Here is an 18,670-nt window from a genome sequence, read left to right as displayed (position 1 = left end):
TAAGAAACACACGTTCAATCCCTGGGTGGGGAAGATCCTCTGAGGAGGGCATGGCAACCCACTCCTGTGTTCTTGCCTGGAGAATCTCGTGGACCGGGAGCTTGGCAGGCTGCAGTCCTTAGGGTCAAATAGAGTCAGACATGACTGAGGCAACTTAGCAACTGTTCTTTATATATTCAGAATACTAGGCCCTCAGATAAATGATTTGCAAATATTTTTCTCATTTTATCACTGGCTTTTCACATTCTTGACAGTATCCTTTGATTCACCAAAGAATTGGAAATTTCTCAGATTCTCTTATGAGTATAGCCTTCTATGAAAGATCTTTAAAGTGGAGAAAGGCTTGCTTATGTGCTCTGAAGGTCAAGTAAGAAACTTGGATCAAGTTCAGCATATGAAACAAAACCAGAGATAGTAGATAATTATGAGAATGAGCTGAAGGAATGGTAGCTTAGGAATTCCTAGAATATATATATATAGTCTGAATTTTATAAATATATATAAATATAATCTATATATTATAAACTTATGCTGCTGCTGCTGCTAAGTCACTTCAGTCGTGTCCAACTCTGTGTGACCCCATAGACGGCAGCCCACCAGGCTCCTCCGTCCCTGGGATTCTCCAGGCAAGAACACTGGAGTGGGTTGCCATTTCCTTCTCCAATGCATGAAAGTGAAAAGTAAAAATGAAGTCGCTCAGTCATGTCTGACTCTTTGTGACCCCATGGACTGCAGCCTACCAGGCTCCTCCATCCAAGGGATTTTCTAGGCAAGAGTACTGGAGTGGGTTGCCATTGCCTTCTCCAAATTCAGAATGACAAATATAATAATTTTAAAAAACATATGGACAAATAACTTCAATTCTTTACCTCTGGTATATGATCAAACAGATTTAATCGGAGGAAGTATTTTTTTTTTTTTTGGTGGAGATTTTGATCTGAGCAGAATAAAAATACAAAATATTTCTAACCAAATCCTGGATCCAACCAAACTCTCTCTCCTCTCTCATCTTTCCTCTTCCCACTCTCCTCCAAACACTGGTGGAACCTAGGTTCCTTTTCCCAAAACAATCAAATAACAAAATCATTATATCACACATTTTCCAACCTGAACCAAACCTCTCTTTCATTCAAGTCCTAACTATTGTGGGTATATAAAATATTTATTGAAACATAAGAGTTTTAATTCTTTTTTGGGCTCAGACCCCTTTGAGAATTTCATATAAGCTATAGTTTTGTCCCAATAAAAAGCTATGTTTCAAGAAAGTTATATTTAAAATTTCAAGTGTTCCCAAACCTCTTAAAACATCTGTGAGAAGTACATGGGCCCTTGATCTAAGTAAATGAAATTTATCTAATACCCAGTGGACATCCTCCATGTAATTTAACCCTTACGATAGGGACCTGTCCATTCTTGGCTTTAAGACCACCTGTTCCCAGATGCCTCCTGTATCCATATCATCAGACTTTTCTCCCTTCTCTGGAGCTGCAGAAATCCAGCTTTACCTCCCTCCTGGGCATCTTCTCTTGGATGACTAATGAGCTCATGTTCAAGGCAGAACTCAGTCCTACCTCCCTGATCCATGCCTTCTTCAATTATTATTAAAGCGTCACTCCCTCCCGCTAAGTATCTATAAAATCCATCTCCCTCTCCTGAAAAACTGCCACAGACCCTTGTCTCTCCTCCTTTGTCTAATCTATCCTCAACACGGCTGCCAAAGTGATCTTTTAAAACATGTCTGCTGCTGCTGCTAAGTCACTTCAGTGTGTCCAACTCTGTGCAACCCCATAGATGGCAGCCTACCAGGCTCCCCCACCCCTGGGATTCTCCAGGAAAGAACACTGGAGTGGGGTTAAAACATGTCACTCCTCTGCTTAAGTATGTTATAAATATCTCCTGTCTGTGGACAAAAGCTTGGATATAAAAGGGCATGGCTGATAAATAGCTTCATACCAGGCAGGCTTCTGCCATGCACCCCACCTAATGCTTCCATATGCCCCCACCCATCAGGCACACCTCACTGATTTCTGTTCCATGTGGAACAGACTGCTTGGAGACTTCCCATGTGTTCACCCCTCTGCCTGGGAAGCCTTAACTCCTCTCCAATCTTTGACTTCTGCTTACTTTTCAAAATATACCTGTCACCTCTTCATTGAGGCACTTTTAAAAATAAATTTATTTTATTGAAATACAGTTGATTATAATGTTGTTAGTTTTTGCTATACAGCAAAGTATTTCAGATGTGTTTGTGTGTGTGTGTGTGTGTGTGTGTGTGTTAGTTGTTCAGTTGTGTTTGACTCTTCGAAACCCCAGGGACTGTAGCCACTAGGTTCCTCTGTCCATGGAATTCACCAGGCAAGATACTGGAGTGAAGAACAACAACAAAAAGAATACTGCAGTGGGTAGCCATTCCCTTCTCCAGGGAATTTTCCCAACCCCAGAACTGCAGGAGGATTCTTTACCATTGAGCCACCAGGGAGCTCCCTGCTCTCTCTCTCTCTCTCTCTATATATATATATACATATGTATGCTTTATGCTTACATATGCATACATACATACATATGCATACATATGTATGCTTTACCTCAATACATATATATGTATATACTTTTCATATTCTTTTCCATTGCAGTTTTTTTTTTTTTGGTTGCACTGGGTTTTTGTTGTGGCTAGCACTCGGGCTTAGTTGCTCTGAGGCACGTGGGATTGTAGTTCCCTGACCAGGGCTCCAACCTGAGGCCTCTGCATTGGAAGGTGAATTCTTAATCACTGGACCACCGGGGAAGTCCCTCCATTACAATTTATCACAGGATATTGAATATAGTTCCCTGTACTATACAGTTGGATCTTGTTTTTGATCCATCCTATTTGTAATAGTTTGCATCTGCTAAGCCCAAACTCCCAATTCATCCACCTCCCCCACAGTGAAGCACTTTTGGACTTTTCCTGGCAGACCTATTGGTTCTTGCTTCTGTGCCAACATACTTCTCTACAAGCTTCTACTAATGCCATTGATCACATTGCCTTGCAATTATTATTTGTCTAAGAGGCTATGTGCTGCTTGAGGGTAATTGGCATGTTTTATTAATTTTTTTATTTCTCTCCAATGCCAGTCATTCTTTGGAGCTCCAAAAATGGTCATTAAATGAATTTTAAGAGAAAGAAAGAAAGAAAAGGAAGGAAGGAACAGAGGAAGGAAAAAAAGAGAAAAGGGCCTCCAAAGTATATCTAAATCCATGGACCATGAAGGCAGAAAATCACTTCCGCCCTCCTTGAAATGGAACAATTAGGTGAAACACACAGATTAACAACTTGGTGAAGGAAAGGTAAAGAAATTTATGTCTACTTTAAGCTGACAGGCCTGTTAAGACATAATGAACCCCATTCTTTATTTCACCGAATGGTGGGTGGAGAGCGGGCAGCTGGAAAACCCAGAAGAAAAATCAAGCCATTTTCTTGGAAGACTCAGGCATGTTGTCATTTCCCACATTCAAGTCCTAAAGCATAGTAGAAGTTGACAACAATCAGGGCTTTTGTTGTCAATTCACTCTCATAGACAGGCTGCCTGGTTCTGCTCCAAGTCATAGTGAAAACACAGATGCCCTCTTTCATTGATTCATTCACCCAACCAATGTTGAAGAAATCCTATGTGCCTGGCACTATCCTAGGTGCTGGAAGGATGTGTGTGTGTGTTTGGCCGATAAGTCACGTCTGTTTCTTTTGCAAGCCCATGGACTGTAGCTCTCCAGGCTCTTCTGTCCTTGGGATTTCCCAGGCAAGAATACTGGAGTGGGTTGCCATTTCCTTCTCCAGGGGATGTTCCCAACCCAGAGATCAAACTCGCATCTCTTACATCTCCTGCATTGGCAAGTGGGTTCTTTACCACTAGTGCCACTTGGGAAGCCCTTCCCATCATATGGGCAGCACCAATGGGTACATTACTCATTCTGGAGTTGTTGCAGGTTCCTTGGATCTCCAACTCCAGAATCATTTAAAATGAATCCCTTTCTTCACACTGGTAGCTTTATTACTGGGATAAAGATTCTCACTGTCATTTGCTGAATTTTTCTGGATGACTCTCAGATGTCTCAAGTTCACCGCTACATTGTGCTTAGCTGCTCAGTCGTGTCCTACTCTTTGAGACCCCGTGGACTGTAGCCCGCCAGGCTCCTCTGTCCATGGGATTCTCCAGGCAAGAATACTGGAGTGGGTTGCCATTTTCTTCTCCAGGGGATCTTCCCAACCCAGGGATCAAACCCAGGTCTCCCACACTACAGGTGGATTTTTTACCATCTGAGCCACCAGGGAAGCCCCTATCCCTACATTATTCCCTTTTTAATAAAACAAGAGGCCCACCAAAGTAATCATCTTCTTATATAGCTATACGAGGGAGAGAATAGAGATACATATACAGGTCTTGCCATCCCTTGCTTCAAGAGATAAGAGGTCAAAAGTTGTGGGTGGGGGCATACATTTCAGGCGAAAGAAAAGTCATGGGCTTCCCTGATGGCTCAGTGGTAAAGAATCTGCCTGCCAACTCAGGAGATGTGGGTTTGATCCCTCAGCCAGAAAGATCCCACAAGCTGCGGAGCAACCAAGCCTGTGCACCACATCTGCTGAGCCTGTGCTCTAGATCTTGGGAAACACAACGACTGAAGTCCACTTGCCCCAGAGCCCATACTCCACAACAAGAGAAGCCACGGCAGTGAGAAGTCCGAATACCAAAACCCCACTCACCACAGCAGAGAAAAGCCTGCATAGCAACAAAGACCCAGCGAAGTAAAAAATAAATAAAATTATTAAAAAAAAAAAAGCAAGAAGTCATGTCCGGACCCAAATTGGGAAAGATATCAGGGCTAAATTGATGCCTGTCTGGTTATGGGAATCTGTACACAGCCCCGGGCCTGTTGGAAGGACCCTCATTGGGGAGTTCCTGGAGGAGCTGGGGAAGGGTTGGTGCTTTGTCAGGACATGCTGAGCAGGTCTGGTAGACCTCTGAGAAAGAGAGCAGGAATGCATGGTGGTCAGAAGTCACTACAGTCTTCTCCATCAGCAGGGAGAATGGAAGTGAGGCATGTGAGGGCGGACTGACCTCACTGGAATAGCTGGATGATCTGGGAAGCCTAGAGCCTATGACTGCAATGTGCTGGATGCGCCCACCACATAGGAACAATGGGGATGTTCGCATGGATAGATGGCAGAGACCCTTAGTCCGCACAGCTGGGCAGCGGCCATTCGTCTATTTGACTGATTGACATGAGAGCAAAGGGCAGGGCTGCTCATGTCTTGGAACAGGGCCAGGCTCCATCCAACAAACCCGTATGATTTCCTAAACCCCAGTTCTTATATAAAACCTTTTCATGGCACCACCATCTATTTTCCTTAAGTAAAAAAATGGTGAATGTTTCTCTCACACCGTGGAAGAGGGAAACGAGAGTTTAAATGAACTCCAAATGGTAAAAATTTAATACAGCGCCAGCTGCCTGCAGGTTTCTTCAGTTCAAAATCTCTGAGAGCAGGAGCCACCCCAGCTGCTCTGTGATCTCACCCACCATGGGAAGGCTGCGGGGCTACTGAGCCACACTTTTCAAGCACGTAATGAAAACCACTTGACTTACAGCCTCTCTGATCAACAGGTGAGTCCATTATCTGGTGGGAGAACAAACCAGAGAGTCCAAGTTAAGAAAGAATAATTATCTATTTGGAGTCAGGGAAAAAAAAAAAAACCCACCACCTCTGAGGGTTCAGGGATCTTTTGCTCAGCCTAATGCTCTAAGCTTAGGGAAAGCTTGCTATGGGTTACTTCAAGCTTTTGTCTGTGGGACAAATCTGTCCACCCCTCATCCCTTGCTTTTGATATCTCAAATGGGGACAGAAATTAGGGTTTAAGAATTTTGACCAGTTCACATAAGAAATGGGTTTTGAATTATTTGTGGGAGAAAATGGAGAGAAACAAAAGCAGGTTGTTGCCTCTATAACTCTTGGGAAATTCCATGTCAGACTTGAGCTGTGCTGTGCTTAGTTGCTCTGACGTGTCTGACTCTACGACCCCATGGGCTGTAGCCTGCCAGGCTCCTCTGTCCATGAGATTTCCCAGGCAAGAGTACTGGAGTGGGTTGCCATTTCCTTCTCCAGGGGATCTTCCCAACATTTTAAGAGACTTAAATTTGGGCACTAAAACCAACCCTTGAACATATTCTAAGACCATCAGATACAGAACTTCCTGGAAAGGAAAGTTTTTTAGTTTTGCAGTAAGAGTGTATAGATTTTTAAGCTGCTCATGGAGCCTACATGTTCCTGGATTTTGATGGATACCAGGTGATTCACAAGGTCCCTGAGGACAGCATTTGGGGAAAAAGACTGGCCCAGCCAAATCAAGAACTGCATCGAATGTGTTAAGTCTCCTCTGTGGTCCTCGAAATGTTTGTCAGTAAAACACTGCCCTTGACCATAACCATCCCACTTGGTGTACCTTTCAGATGGGAAAAGCACTGACCTCAATGGAATACAATGAGGTGAGGTGGATGTTACAAGTATCAATAACTCTGGCCTTTGGGATGAAGGGAAATTTGGTTGTAAAGCAGGTTAACAACCTTTAGGCTTCCTGATGACCTAAAAGGCAGGTTGAGGACTTCCTTGGTGGTGTAGTGGATAAGAATCTACTGCCAAAGCAGGGACACAGGTTTGATCCCTGGTCTGGAAAGATCCTACATGCTGCAGAGCAACTAAGCCTGTGCATCACAACTACTGAGTCTGCACACCCTAGAGCCCACGAGCCACAACTACTGAGCCTTCATGCTGCAACTACTGAAGCCCACCTGCCAAGATCCTGTGCTTCACGAAGAGAAGCCCAAGCACCACAACTAGAAAGTAGCTCCTGCTTTCCACAGCTAGAGAAAGCCCGAGTGCAGCAATGAAGACTCAGCTCAGCCTAAAGTAAATAAGTAAATAAAGCAGTGTGTAGATGTAAAAAAAAAAAAAAAAAGAAATAAAAAAATGTTTTAAAAGCTGCCACTTGATTTCTGTACATATTCAACTTTTTTTTTTTTTACAAGCAAGATCTAAAAGGTGTCCATCCTAAGCCAAATTTGCCAATATATGCCAGCAGAAACGTTCTTTGGCATATTGCCCCACTTAATGCCAATTAGAATTTTTTTGCCAGAATAGTCTTTTCAACAACCTTGAATTGCATAACAAGTTTTTCAACTCTTCAAGGCCTATCTCAGCTCTCATTTCCTTGATGAAAATGTTGGTTACTGCCCTCAGTGCAGGTTAGTTTTCTTACCTTTGGACTCCTAGAGGATACAGTAGGCACATAATTTAGTCCTCAATTATGTATTACCATATAGTAATACCTCCTGATTATGTGTAGTGTTTGTTCTTTTTTTATTTAAATATTTATATATTTTAAAATAAATATTAAAAAAATATTTATTTAATTGGCTAGGCTGAGTCTTAAGTGCAGCCTGTGGGATCTTTGTTTCCCAACCAGGGATCAAACCCAGGCCCCTTGCTTTGGGAACTTGGAGTCTCAGCCACTGGATCACGGGGAAGTCCCAGTGTGGCATCTGTTCTGCTTTATTGATTGCATGCTTCCCTGGTGGCTGAGATGGTAAAGAATCCGCCTGTAATGCAGGAAACCTGGGTTCAACCCCTGGGTCGGGAAGATCTCTTGGGGAAGGGAATGGCTACCCACTCCAGTATTCTTGCCTGGAGAATTCCATGGACAGTGGAGCCTGGCAGGCTTCATGGGGTCACAAAGAGGTGGACATGACTGAGCGACTGGCACACATGGATCAGTTGCATAGTAAGCACTGGGAGGCAGTGACAGTGTTTTCTGCAGGCCTGGATTGCATGTGGCACAATGCCTGGAAGGTCACAAAATGCCTCTGACTCACTGAAATACAGAGCTGTCTGGTGACTTCAGAATGTATCTTCTCAGCACTTAGGTCATGAATGCCATGGCCCCCCTCCCTGGCTGTGAGCAACTCCAGAACGCCCCACATCTGTCTCAACAGCAATCAACTTGGCGTTCTCTCGATTGCTACTTGATACTCAACTGAACAGAAAATGTAGCCTCGGGGAATATGAAACAACAGCAATTGCTAAGAATTCTGGGAATTCCTTTAAAAAAAAAGATGACAGAATCCATACTTACGGGGTATGTAGGTGTTTAAAGGTAATTTTGGAGACTCTGGAGTCTAGTAACAAAGAAGAATCCGGACTTTAAATCTGGCTTGAAAATATGATGTGTTCCAAGAATAAAAGGTAGAGGGAAACAACGTGCAGTAGCCAATTTGTTTGTTCTTTGCCTGGGTTGAATTATGGAGGCTTAGACAAAATTGTTTCATCAGATTCCCCTGGTTGAATGTGAGAATTCGCCAGGGTATAAAAACATCAATGGAGTATTTCTTCTCACAGTGTGGACTCCCAAATCTGATCGCCCACCACAACCAGAAGCCTGTCTTGATTTTCTCTGTCCCTTTAATGGTCTCTGTGTCTCTTTCCTCCTTCCACAGGTGGAAAATAAAATCCCACATAATAGTTATGCTTTGGGAAAGCTGAAATAACATATAGAGCAACTGAACAGTTATAAGGGAAAAGCACATCATGAATTTAATTCCATTTCCAGATGTAAAATGTCATAAAGAATTTTTTTCCATACTTGGCAAAATAACAGGAATTTTTGAGGCCATTTTATTTAGCTTGGTGGGTGCGTGTTTATAAGTAGGTATCAGAGCCTTCCACTTCGAGTGGGCTATCAATGCTACATATTGTAACTTTACACAGATTAAACTACCACCTTCAGCTAGAAGGTACATGTTGTTGTTATTATTGTTCAGTTGCTAAGTCATGTTTGACTCTTTGTGACCCCATGAGCTGTAGCCTACCAGGCTCCTCTGTCCATGCCCTTGTTGAAATGGAGGGGAAATGTGTCTGACTAATGGTAGAATTGGGTGTATTTTCAAAGCCAGAGCTCTGATCCATTCAGGGAGGTTTCCAGCCAACGTGATGATTCTCCAGTGACTTACAGAGATAGACACTGGGTTTCTCGTCTGTTTCAAAGAGCAGACCAGTTAATCATTCCACACATTTTTCATTTTGACTTCTCTTTTTCTTTTACCCTCTTGTGTGAGACTTAGGGTCTTTGTAGGAACACCTGGGTATGAGCTGAGAAAGCTTGGCTGGGAATAGGATTCAAGCTGATCTCGGACTCAACTCAATCATACAGTTACAGAGTTTTGAGAAGCATGGTTTTTTTTTTTTTTTTAAGTGTGATGTTCCAAAAATCCATAGACATTTCAGGGTGAGGTGTAAAAATAACTCTCTTTGTGACCCCATGGACTGCAGCCCTCCAGGCTCCTCTGTCCATGGGATTTTTTTTCAGGCAGGAATGTTGGAATGGGTTGCCATTTCCTCCTCCAGGGGATCTTCCTCACCCAGGGATCATACTGAGTCTTTTGAGTCTCCTGCATTGCCAGGCAGGTTCTGCAACAGCTGGGAGTCCCCAGAATAACCCAAGGGTGGGAGTAAATCAGGGTGGTAAAAATCCTCCTGTCACATGGTATCATTTCTGATACCAAAGGAACAGCTCCTCTATTGGAAAACTGGTTGTACAGGCAGATTAACAGTTGTGTCCACCAAAAGGGTAACTCCCACCATGGCCTTTTATAGGCAGGAAGGAGCTCTTTACAACTCAGCTCCTGCTTTGCATAAATTATTAGAGTGGGGGTCACAAGATTGCTCTTGGGTGATGAGAAGAAAAATATAATGTGAGAAAGCCATCCATTTTCTTGAGGACTTTGAGTGGACTGCTAACACAGTTATAGCTTTTGTTCTTACATAACTTTTTTTTTTTTTAAGGGGAGACACAAATGTTTTACTGATGTTTCCATTTCTGTATATTCAGCTAAAACTCTCATTTAATTGGATGATTCAAAATGGAATCTGTACTGTCACTGAGCCAACTGCTCCAGTTGGTTCCTATTTATTGATCTGGTCTCACTAAAAATGAGAGATGGCGCTAAGCAAAAATGAGGAATCACAAAATATGGAAAGTTACTCTCGCTTGAAAAAAATGAAAGTAATTTCTGTTGGTCCCTATTTCTCTTTCTCGGCACCTTGACTGAAAGCAACCGAGTCATAAATGATATTTATGTGAATGTTGCTGTTTAGTCGCTAAGTCGTGTCCAACACTTTTGCAACCTCATGGACCGCAGGCTGCCTAGCCCCTCTGTCCATGGGATTTCCCAGGCAAGAATACTGGAGTGAGTTGCTGTTTCCTTCTCCAGGGGATCTTCCTGACCTAGGGATCGAATCCGAGTCTCCTGCATTGGCAGGCAGGTTCTTTACCACTGAGCCACCTGGGAAACCCGTTTGCATGAACATCATTAGTTACTGTTTATGTGTTGAGCTGAAGCATGCCAGTGGAGGACAGCCATCACCTACAATGCTTAGTTTTCAGATCTGCAGGCCTTCCTACTGGAGCTTTGAGTTGAAATACAGATACACTGACTCTGAGAAACAAATGAAAGCTGTCATCAGTGTCAACAGCAAAAGCCGGAGGTCCATCCCATACAAATTATGGACATCTGTATTCCTAATTGTCATCCTTTTGGACCATGCCAGCGAAACAGCAATGCCAAGAGAGTCTGAGGGCTTTAGAAAAACCAGGTATCAGGTTTAGGTGATAGGAGACATTGATGAGACCAAGAAGTCCTTTTGGAAGGAATACTCTCCATATGTTTGTTAAAATACTCGAGATTTTCTAGTTTCAGGTACCTCCTAATGGCATGCTTTGTCAGTATTCCACTTGCTACTTCTAAGACAGATCAGTTTATCAGTTTAGAAGAACAAGTGGTATGGATGATTCAAGGATCAGAAGATTGTTGGCAAAGATGCCTACAAATAGTTAACAAGGTAATGGTAAGAAATGTTGACCTTGATTTGTTTGGCTAAGATGTAAAGATTTTTGAAGGTCAAAGGTGTCCTTGTGTAGTGTTTTGGAGTCTAACTGTGTCTGACCCTCTAACATTAAGCTGCTGTGGCCTGCAGTTTTGAAGAGTGAAGCAAACCAGGGGGAAAGGGAGAAGGGGGAGAGAACAGGAAATGGAGTGAGGTGTTTCAGGAAGTTGTCAGGGGTTGACTGATTGATTCCAGATGGGAAAGGTCAGCCTTCGTGACCCAGGAAATACTCACTGGGGGAAAGAAGTTGGCTTGTGGAAGGGGAAGGTCTGGGAGGGAGACGATGCTGGAATGCACAGTCCACTTCCTTCAGTCTTCAAACATTCAGAAACTTTAACTTCTCTGAATAGAATAATATCAATGTTGTCATCGTTCATCAGAAAACAGTGAAAGAAGTTAAATTGGAAGCTTTGAGTGTACCAAATGTATCTTCGCCTCCCTCATGTATTTTGTTCTTTCAGAAGTAGAAGGAATGCACGGAAAAGTCAGTATTTGTGTGTGTCTCCACGTACAAGAACAACAACCATTCCTTAAAAGAAAAAAAAAGACCAACAACTAAATATGTCTGGTTTCACATGATGGCGTTTGTGTATCAAATCCTTTACATTTTGCAAATTCAGTTAAATTGGCAGCCCTTCCTAGATACCTCACTGTCTTAAGACATTTAGAATATTAAAAACGGGGACTTGCCTCGTATCGATATATACACAGCCACACGCACATACATTTGGACATAATTTAAAATCTCGTAATAAATTTTGCAGACACTGAAATAATTCAGGTTAATTCCCTTGCTGTCAGGAGAGGCCAGCGCTAGCCAGCAAGAGATTAAAATTTATTTCCATTGTTAATAGAAAATAATGAAGTGCATCTGAACCATCAGGGTATGTCATTCGGGAAATGTTCTCTTTGGAACTGAGTCTCACTCCACCCAAATGGACAATGATGAAATCAGCTGGCTCAAGAAAGCCCCATATTTTGTGGCAGGAATGCACAAGGCGCATGAACGTACAGTATAACAAGGAGCCTGTGGAATGAATTAAAGCGGTCTTGGGGAGAACTCTCTTCATGTCCACATAATCCTCACCTGGGCGGGGGTTCCCCTCCTTGTGCCCAGCACAGCTCGTTAGCAGTGAAAGCCTGAAGCACCCTCTGGTTTCTTTCTTTTTTTTTTTTTTTTCCCACGGATGAAAGCAATGTCCATTCACACACACAATTTATAGAATTGATCCAATTCCTCATTTTTTCCCTCCACCTTCTCCTATTATTTTCAGAGGGTAAACAGAGACAGAGGTGGTTGCTTTCAGCCTTCGTGCTCATCCTAACTCTGGGAACCAGGAGACCCTCGACTCCTCCCTTCCTTTGACTGCGATGCCACCCTCTGCTCTGCTGAGAGGCCCTGTAAGAGTATGTGCCTTATGTCCTGGCAGAAAGTGATGCAGGTCTCTGCCTTATGGTGGCCACTGCATGATAGGAACTTTCTGGAAGGCCTTTCCCCAGACTCTTAATATGTTAACAAGGATGCAATTGAAAACAGACTTGGAGCTAGACGGCTGCAGCCCTGAACTGTGAGCAATTACACTGATAGTAATTTTCTGAATGACTGTGGAGGCTCCTTTAAGTTCATTCTGATTTCACAATAAGCAGGGACACGAAACAGGTAGTGAATTCACTAGTGGAGGAGCTAAGTGTGGGAGACACACTTGTCGACCAGGAACACATCGTTCTGTGGTCTTAGAGTCTCTGAGGCCTGATGTAATAATACCCGATACATAGAAGACACTCAGTGACTGCATCTGAGTTAATAAATGCAGCCCACTGTGTCCATGTAAAAACTCCCGAATCCCACTGTCATGCTCATGGCACCAGGCTAGGTGACATACTTTGTGGGCTCATAGTTTTAAGGGTTCTTCCAAATCCTTATTATATTACAATATATATAAAATTTTTTTACTTCATTTTACATCATAAACTAACACAATATTGTAAACAACTATACCTCAATTGGAAAAAAAAAAAGATGCCATCTGAAATCTTATTTGAGGTTAAAAAAAAATCAGGAGAGTATTGCTTTGGAAAAGTGTATTGGGTAGGATGGACTGAAGTTCAGTTCAGTTCAGTTGCTCAGTTGTGTCTGACTCTTTGCGACCCCATGAATTGCAGCATGCCAGGCCTCCCTGTCCATCACCAACTCCCAGAGTTCACCCAAACTCATGTCCATTGAATCAGTGATGCCATCCAGCCATCTCATCCTCTGTTGTCCCCTTCTCCTCCTGCCCCCAATCCCTCCCAGCATCAGAGTCTTTTCCAGTGAGTCAACTCTTTGCATGAGGTGGCCAAAGTATTGGAGTTTCAGCTTCAGCATCAGTCCTTCCAAAGAACACCCAGGACTGATCTCCTTTAGGATGGACTGGTTGGATCTCCTTGCAGTCCAAGGGACTCTCAAGAGTCTTCTCCAACACCACAGTTCAAAAGCATCAATTCTTCGGCGCTCAGCTTTCTTCAGAGTCCAACTCTCACATCCATACATGACCACTGGAAAAACCACAGCCTTGACTAGATGGACCTTTGTTGGCAAAGGAGACCCAAATAACTTTCTGGGGAGACAGAAATGTTTTATATTGTGATAGGGTGTAGATTACCTGGGTATATCCATTTATCAAAACTGTACAGTAATTGCATGTAAATTTCACTTTTAAAAAAGGAGATTCATTATGTTTATTTTGTTCATTTGAAATAATTCATGGTAAAAAGATGTGACATGCCATTGAGTGAATCTTGTTTTATAGTAATATAAAATATTACCTCTTAAGAGGTAAGGCAAGGCCCAAGTTTGTCCCCTCTTTATTTAATAAGTAAGGAAGTGTGTGCTAAGTTGCTTCAGTCGTGTCCAACTCTTTGTGACCCTGTGAACTGTAGCCTGCTAGGCTCTTCTGTCCATGGGATTCTCCAGGCAAGAATATTGGAGTGGGTTGCCATGCCCTTCTCCGGGGGATCTTCCTGACCCAGGGATTGAACCTGGGTCTCCTGTGTCTCCTGCATTGCAGGCAAACTCTTCAAGGGTGGCCAAAAATTCCAAGTAGAGTATCAGTGAGTTTAATTTGGGAGTGAACATATCTATTCAATGTCTTTCCTCAGGTCTATATATATACTTGAGTATATATATAAGAAACTCCTTTCTCAAACACAAAATATTGCCACATGTAGCTAACAAGTGACTCACCTTCCTGGGTCAGTAAGTAGGTGGTGGATATGCCCAAGTCCATGCATTTCTGCTGTGTTTTCCCACTGCTCCAGCCCTGACTGATCACCACTTCTTTGAATTTCCCTTGCACCCTCATCTGCAGCACACACATAGAACTCAGTCCAACCTCGTTCTATGTGCTGCTTGTTTTACTTGTTTGCCATGCTCCTCCAGCGTGAAAGTAAGCTCTTTGAGGGTAGGGACCATGCCTTGTAATATGTGGGGGTTAATTCCCCTACTGGAGCCTTCTCTTGACCCAGAGCTTAGACTATTGGAGGGGCTCCATGAGTAAAGTCCTCTGTCCTGTTGACTGGTCAAACAAGGTGAAAGTGAGGCTACAAGGATGAGTACTCATCCATGAATGTTTTACATGTATTTTTCTCATTTTATTCTTCTTTTATCTCATTCAGCTCTCAAGATAGGCAATGTTGTGTATGTTTTACAGACTAGGGAAGTGGAGATCCAAAAAGGTTAAATAATCCATCTGTACAGTCCATGGAATTCTCCAGGCCAGGATACTAGAGTGGGTTGCCATGCCCTCCTCCAGGGGATCTTCTCAACCTAGGGATTGAACCCAGGTCTCCCAAATTGCAGACGGATTCTTTACTCTCTGAGCCACCAGGGAAGCCCAAGTAATCCATCAGAGGTTCTCAGTTAAGAAGGAGCAGGCATAGGATTTAGGTTCAGTTCTTTCTGACTGCAAATCCACACCCTTCCACTATGCACCCTTCTCTTTCCTATCATCTGGTTAGATACTAAATGTCCTACATTTTCAGTGCTGAATTCTGCAACTTTACTTTTCACCCAAAGTCTAAGCATCTTAGTTGCTGCTCTCTGGTGTGGGAGAAACCAGGTATAACTCATCAGGCAGTACATGCATGCCCAGCACTACTTTAGCATATGTTAGATGTTCAAGAACCCACTCCTGAGAAATGACCTCCCAGCTGGTGTTTCCATCTTAGCTTCCCAATCAGACACAATCAGCTCCTTTTTGTGACTCCAGCCCAAGGGTCACCTGGGAATGATGGTCCAAGTACTTTGATCGAGATGAAGTTTCTAGAACCCATGGGCAGATTGCCAACTTCCCCACTTCCTCACCTGGGCATAGTTTGAGCACAAATAGGTGACAACACATGGGTGAAGGGTGGCCTCTTTTTCCATAATGCTCTGCCATTGTTACAGGAAGAGGAGAACCCATTCAGATGCCAAGAGCATGACTTGCCCCTAAATTCTGGTCCATCTCTCGTTAGCCACACGGAAGTCTGACAAAACAGTTTTGTGACTTTTATGACTTACTAAGAAATAACTCAACCCCCTCCCCCCTATCCTTTTTCCTTGAAATCTGCAGGTCGTATTGTCAACAACAGTGAATGTGGATGGACATGTGCTGGCTGTTTCTGACAACATGTTTGTTCACAACAACTCGAAGCATGGACGGAGAGCCAGAAGGCTGGACCCGTCGGAAGGTAGGGCTGTGCTTTCCGGAGGGACTGAGCCTGGCAGACAAATGACGCTCTTCACAAATTTTTCCTGGTTTGAATTTGAAATGAATGTCTCTGAGGAGGAGTGGAGAATGTCCGCAAGACTGTGTGGATTTTAAAATGAAGCTGTAGACACTGACTTCTGCCTGCTCTGCTATGATCCCCACACATCTCCCAGCCAATGTTCAGACCCTTGCCACTCTCTGGCTCTTTCATTCAGTTCTGTCAGTTTTTCTTTCTCTCTCTCTCTTTATTTTTTTGCTAGATGGGCATTTCAGGCAAATGTAGTGCTATGACATCTTAGTTAAACAGGAACATTACCATGCCAGACATGTATGAATAAGTGTCAGATGTGCGCTTAAACAGATTGTGGGCAAAACAAAACAATGTGCAGAATGAAACTGACACTAATTGATTTTTGTTTGCTTGGACAAGAAAAAATCATGGTCTGCTCTGGGTAATTTTTCCAAGTGCATTAAAGTAATTAGGAATACCGGTAACAGTCAAACTTCAAGTTGTCCAAAAAATTAAAGTATATCAAGGAAGATAACTGACAAACCTAAGCAAATCCCATCCAAGTTCTTTTTTGCGCATGCTCCCCAACTCATTGGTCTAAGAAGCTCTTGTAATACAGAATGGATGGCTAAGTGAGGCTCCTATTTTTGTGTATTGTCTTGCTGTATACTGCCCACCAGCCCCTACCTCAACTCAGCCCTTAAAATGTGTCTTGTATCATTTCAAATAGGAATTAATGAACTGAAAGAAAATGATTGAATCAGTAAAGAATTTGGAGTGGTGTTAATTCTCCCGCAGCGGGCATTGAAAGGGGAGAAGAAAATCCCAGGGTTCAGAACTAGGAACCCATCCAGTTTCTTTTGACTGATTGGATGTGATTGACTGGCTGTTCAAAGGGGGCTCATGTTTTTGGAGTCCTGCCAAAGTTCTCCTCCACCTCTGACCCTGTCAGCTCTGGAAATGGAGTGATGGATTGACTTTAGTTATGGCCTGAAAACCATATTGGGTTCCTGTTGGGATGTAAAGTCCAGAGGCCTCGAACATATGGAAGAAGGGAGGGAAAATCTTTCCTACAAAGTTAGGAAAGTGATTAGAAATTGTCTCTTGATACAGCCAGAAAAAAAAAGTCTTCAACTATGGTAGATTTTACTTTCGCCTTCTTTCTCTAGCACATTAACAGACCTTGTAAATCTTAACATCTTGGGGCAGAGGAGGTGGGGAGAGAAAAGGGATTTACACATTTCCAGTGTGATCAACTTATAAAATATGGGGAAAAACAACAGAGTTTTAAAAACACCCTTTGCACAATTAGCTAAGTGTTTTCATATATAGTGGTCAACTCATTAGGCTTTAATGACCTGGTGAAAACCAACAACCAATTAGGGAATGATGGCAAGTCAGCAAAGCTCAACTTAAACTTCTTAGATAACCAAGAGCTTTCAAGAGCAGTCAGTCCCCGAACTCCAAACTTCAACCACCAAAAGACCGACTTGACTTTTTCTTTCCTGTCTTTTTAGCAACTCCATGCATCAAAGCCATTAGCCCAAGTGAAGGCTGGACCACTGGAGGAGCCATGGTCATCATTATTGGGGACAACTTCTTTGATGGGCTCCAAGTGGTGTTTGGGACCATGCTTGTATGGAGTGAGGTAGGCAAAGACAACTCACTTCCCTGATTTCCTTTGTTTTGATCTGGGGAAACTAGTAATTCTGCAATGTCAGCAACATGAACACACACACACACACACACACACACACACACACACACACACTGTTGAGTACCTATTATAAGTGGGGTACCAGGATTAAAAGACATGTAAGCCACAATTTCCTGCAGGCATGGATCCCTTAAAAAGAAATATTCACTGTAATAAGTATTGTTTATAATTGTGAAAAATTAGAAATCGTGGTTAAATAAATGAAGTATCATCATTTACTTAAAAATTATATTGGAAAGATTTCTAATGACACAGGAAAAGGGAACATGCTTACAATATAATGCTAAATTAAAAAAAATCAGGACAACAGTATCTATGGATGTAAAATGTAATTATATAACACATCCTTAGAAAAGTACTGGAAATGTGCCAAAGATGAATAATGGCTGTCTCTGGGTTATGCAATGGTAACATTTTTTCTTTTTCTCTAGTTTCCAATTTTTCTACTGTGATGAGAAAAAAATAAGACAAGTTACAAAAAGATATATAACAGTGCTAAGTTGGATATGGAAATTGCCAAATCAATCTGTGAGGTCATGGCAGTGTAGGAATTGGGGGAGGGAATGACTACAGGGATGGGGTTTAGGTGAGCACAGGAGGTGGGGGGCGGTGCTTGAGCTGGGCTAATAGGAAAGGAAGGATAGACAGGTTGGGTTGAAAGGTAATTCCAGGGTGGTAGACAGAAACACTTGAGACATAGGACAGGGCGTTCATGGCACAAGGGGTGCCACGAGTGCAGCAGTTTGCCCTGGGAGATAGCAGTGGACGATGCTTCTGTGTTTAGTATATCCGTGATAATGTATAATAAAGACTTTATTTCCCTGCCTATTCATTCCTCAGCTAATAACTCCTCATGCTATCAGAGTGCAGACTCCTCCTCGGCACATCCCTGGGGTCGTAGAAGTGACATTGTCTTATAAATCCAAACAGTTCTGCAAAGGAGCTCCAGGGAGGTTCATTTACACAGGTGGGTAAGAAAATTATTCCAAGGGAGACTGGTTCCTGGTTCACTTTTGCTCTGGTTCCTAGTCTATCCACTTTATAATCATTCTAACTTTTATAGGTCTTTCTACTGGTGTGGCAAGAGTGGACTGGGTCATAGGCATTGAAAGGAGATGTGTTGATCTAATGTTGTGTTTTATGTAAGCAATTTCTGCACAGTCTGGGAAACGGTCATGGCAGCTCATTTCAGGATTCCATCCTTATGAATTTAACTCAGCTGGAACCATGCTAGAAAAGACTTTTAT

General features: G+C 42.7%; 1 protein-coding gene across 2 annotated transcripts in view; it reads left to right on the top strand.

The window, feature by feature from the left end:
* Positions 1–18,670, top strand: part of EBF2 (EBF transcription factor 2) — a 221,146-nt gene that overhangs the window by 157,198 nt on the left and 45,278 nt on the right. For both annotated transcript variants that reach the window (XM_040243332.1, XM_040243325.1), the window contains 3 exons: positions 15,559–15,676; positions 17,224–17,354; positions 18,264–18,390. In XM_040243332.1, coding sequence (XP_040099266.1) covers positions 15,559–15,676; positions 17,224–17,354; positions 18,264–18,390 — 376 coding nt within the window. The remainder of the gene's footprint in view (positions 1–15,558; positions 15,677–17,223; positions 17,355–18,263; positions 18,391–18,670) is intronic.

This window comes from Oryx dammah, unplaced genomic scaffold (genome assembly GCF_014754425.2).
Source record: "Oryx dammah isolate SB20612 unplaced genomic scaffold, SCBI_Odam_1.1 HiC_scaffold_1, whole genome shotgun sequence".
Classification (NCBI taxonomy): domain Eukaryota; kingdom Metazoa; phylum Chordata; class Mammalia; order Artiodactyla; family Bovidae; genus Oryx; species Oryx dammah.
Note: the sequence above shows the minus strand (reverse complement) of the source record. Positions and strands in the feature narration are given on the sequence as shown.